This window comes from Sinocyclocheilus anshuiensis, unplaced genomic scaffold, assembly GCF_001515605.1.
Source record: "Sinocyclocheilus anshuiensis isolate Anshui unplaced genomic scaffold, SAMN03320099.WGS_v1.1 scaffold146, whole genome shotgun sequence".
Classification (NCBI taxonomy): domain Eukaryota; kingdom Metazoa; phylum Chordata; class Actinopteri; order Cypriniformes; family Cyprinidae; genus Sinocyclocheilus; species Sinocyclocheilus anshuiensis.
The window spans coordinates 127966-131046 of NW_015546038.1; the positions used below are offsets into that span (position 1 = coordinate 127966).

General features: G+C 34.5%; 1 protein-coding gene across 1 annotated transcript in view; it reads right to left on the bottom strand.

The window, feature by feature from the left end:
- The window catches only part of LOC107698881 (fibrillin-1-like), an 86604-nt gene that overhangs the window by 55437 nt on the left and 28086 nt on the right, over positions 1-3081 (bottom strand). Inside the window, 2 exon segments of the mRNA XM_016500015.1 lie at positions 784-921; positions 1007-1132. Coding sequence (XP_016355501.1) covers positions 784-921; positions 1007-1132 — 264 coding nt within the window.

A 3081-nucleotide genomic window follows, 5' to 3' on the forward strand; every position in this document is an offset into this window, starting at 1 on the left:
CTTCAGAAATCATTCTAATATGCTGATTTGCTGCTCAAGAAACATTTATTATTATTATCAATGATGAAAACAGTTGTGCTGCCCAATATTTTTGTGGAAACCATGATATACTACTACTTTAATAAAGCAATAAGCTCCAAGAAGCCATGGTTTACAGTGAATATGATAATGAACCCCCTTAGCTGTTATAGATTCACTGTAAACCACGGCTTCACGGGGCTTACTGCTTTTATAAAACGGTTATTCCATATACGTAGTTAGGTTTCACAAAATAAAACAGAGCAAATAAAGTGTAATGATATTAATAAAAACAGTATTCTTCCACCAAACAATGTAGCTCCTCAGAAACAGTTGTGGTTCCAACAAAGTGGTTGCCGAGCAACAGACAAACGTAAACAAAGGTTTGAACTTTGCTCAGCCAATCAGAATCAAGGACCGGAACTCTCCGTTTTATAAAAAAGATTTTAAAAAATTAATACTTTTATTCATCAAAGATGCATTAAATTGATCAAAAGTGACAGTTAAGACATTCTCAGAGATTCGATTTCAAATAAATGCTGTTCTTTTGAACTTTCTATTCATCTGTGAATCCTGAAAAATAAAATGTATCACAGTTTCCACTAAAATATTGTGCAGCACAACTGTTTTCAACATTGATAATAATCAGAAATGTTTCTTGAGCAGCAAATCAGCATATTAGAATGATTTCTGAAGGATCATGTAATGTAATCATGTATGTGTTTGAGGTGTCAGACGGGTTAGTTGGTGGAGGTTGAGTCTCACCTGGTACACATTTGGCACACGGCGAGCCCCAGGCCGCCCCCAGCGTAGCACAGCAGTGAGACTTCAGCGTCGCTCCGTTAATGTTAACCTCACACGGTCCATTCACCATCTTCAGCCAACACGTGCCCTTAGTGGTCTCTGACACACACACACACACACACACGCACACACGCATGAGGCTTTAACACACACGTGTGATGAGTGTGACAGGAAGCGCACTCACCCACACACAGAGTTCTTGAGCTGTCCAGAATGCTTCCCGCGGAGCAGAGACACACGAACGACCCGGCGCTGTTCTTACACGCGCCGTTCACACACGGGTTACTCAAGCACTCGTCCACGTCTGAACACACAGACACACACACAAACACACACACACACAAACACACACACACACACAAACACACACACACACCACACACACACACACACACACACACTCACACACACACACACACACACACAAACACACAAACACACAAACACACTCACACACACACACACGGAGAACATAAGATGTGATTACAGCATGTAAACGCTCACAAAAGATTTTATAAAACTCAAAATGATTCATATAAGAAATAAAACAGCAAAAATCTACTACAGAATCAATGCTTGTTTTCACTAAATGAACAGCAGAACGAATCACACTGAATCATATCCAATTATATGAACGAACAGAATAATATAGTTCTATTTGTTCTATTTGTCACTACAACATTTTGACCATTAAAAAAGATTTGAAAAATGGAGATTCACTGAATCAAATTTTTACGAGTTTAAACTGATTCACTGAAATGAAGCAAATTTACCAACTCTATTCTAAATGTGATTTTACTGAATCATCTCTATCTGAACAATCTCACACAAGACGATGAAGAATCACGAAATAGTCTAATGACTAGTCTTTTTCTCACTAAATGAACACCTGAACCAGGGTTATTATGGTTAACTAAAAATAAAAGCATAAAAAAGTTTAAAAAAAAAAAGTTAAAATTGTTACTTGAAATAAAACATGTTAACTGAAATAAAATAAAATGTTAAAACCTTTTTTATTTTAGCTGGTTGGTAACTTTTACTTATTAATTTACTGAAATAATAAACTATAAAAATTAATACAATTATACAAATTAATAAGAACTCTATAAATATTAAAAAACTAATAAAAATGACAAAACACAATAAAATTATTTTAAAAACTATAACAGTATATCATTGTATCTGACCAGAGCACATCAGATTTAATTATTTTCATTAATATACACCAAAAGAATAATATACACAGTGATGAAAAAAAACACCATCATATATTTTTACTAAAACATTTTGTACTTGAAATATTCCTCAAGAACATTTACAAGTTAGGGTACAAACAAATAACTGAATCAAGTTATTCAAGTTCACAGAACTGAATCAAACTGACCAACTCATGCTCTGTTTTCAGGTGAAATGAGACACTATTATTATATTATATATTATATTCATGAATGTGACCCTGGAGCACAAAAGCAGTCTTAAGTCGCTGGGGTATATTTGTAGCAATAGCCAACAATACATTGTATGGGTCAAAATTATACATTTTTCTTTTATGCCAAAAATCATTAGGATATTAAGTAAAGATCATGTTCCATGAAGATATTTTGTAAATGTCCTACCGTAAATATATCAAAACTTAATTTTTGATTAATATGCATTGCTAAGAACTTCATTTGGACAACAAGTCGATTTTCTCAATGTTTAGATTTTTTTGCACCCTCAGATTCCAGATTTTCAAATAGTTGTATCTCGACCAAATATTGTCCTATTGACCCTTATGACTGGTTTTGTGGTCCAGGGTCACATTTTATGTAGTTAGTGTGATTTATGTCCTCAGCAGTGTGTGTGTGTGTGTGCGTGCGTGCGTGTGTGAGTGTGTGTGTGTGTGTGTGTGTGTGTGTGTGTGTGTGTGTGTGTGTGTGTGTGTGTGTATTACAGTTACACTTGTATGTTCGGAGCATGTTCTCGCACACGCCGTTCTGACAGATATCAGGATCCAGCGCACACTCATTTATATCTGACACACAGAGGGAGATTCACATCTAAACACATGCATGTGAACATACATGCACGTAAAATACATGGGTGAGTAAGATTTTTTTTTTTTCTTCACTTTTTAATGTTTAATTGTTTACTTAAATCTATAGATACTAATAGTTAATGTAAATTAAACTGTATTATTTATACAATTACAACATTTAATTATTTGTTATTCATTATGAAATCTGACCATGACATGTTCTTCACAGTTCTCTTCTATGT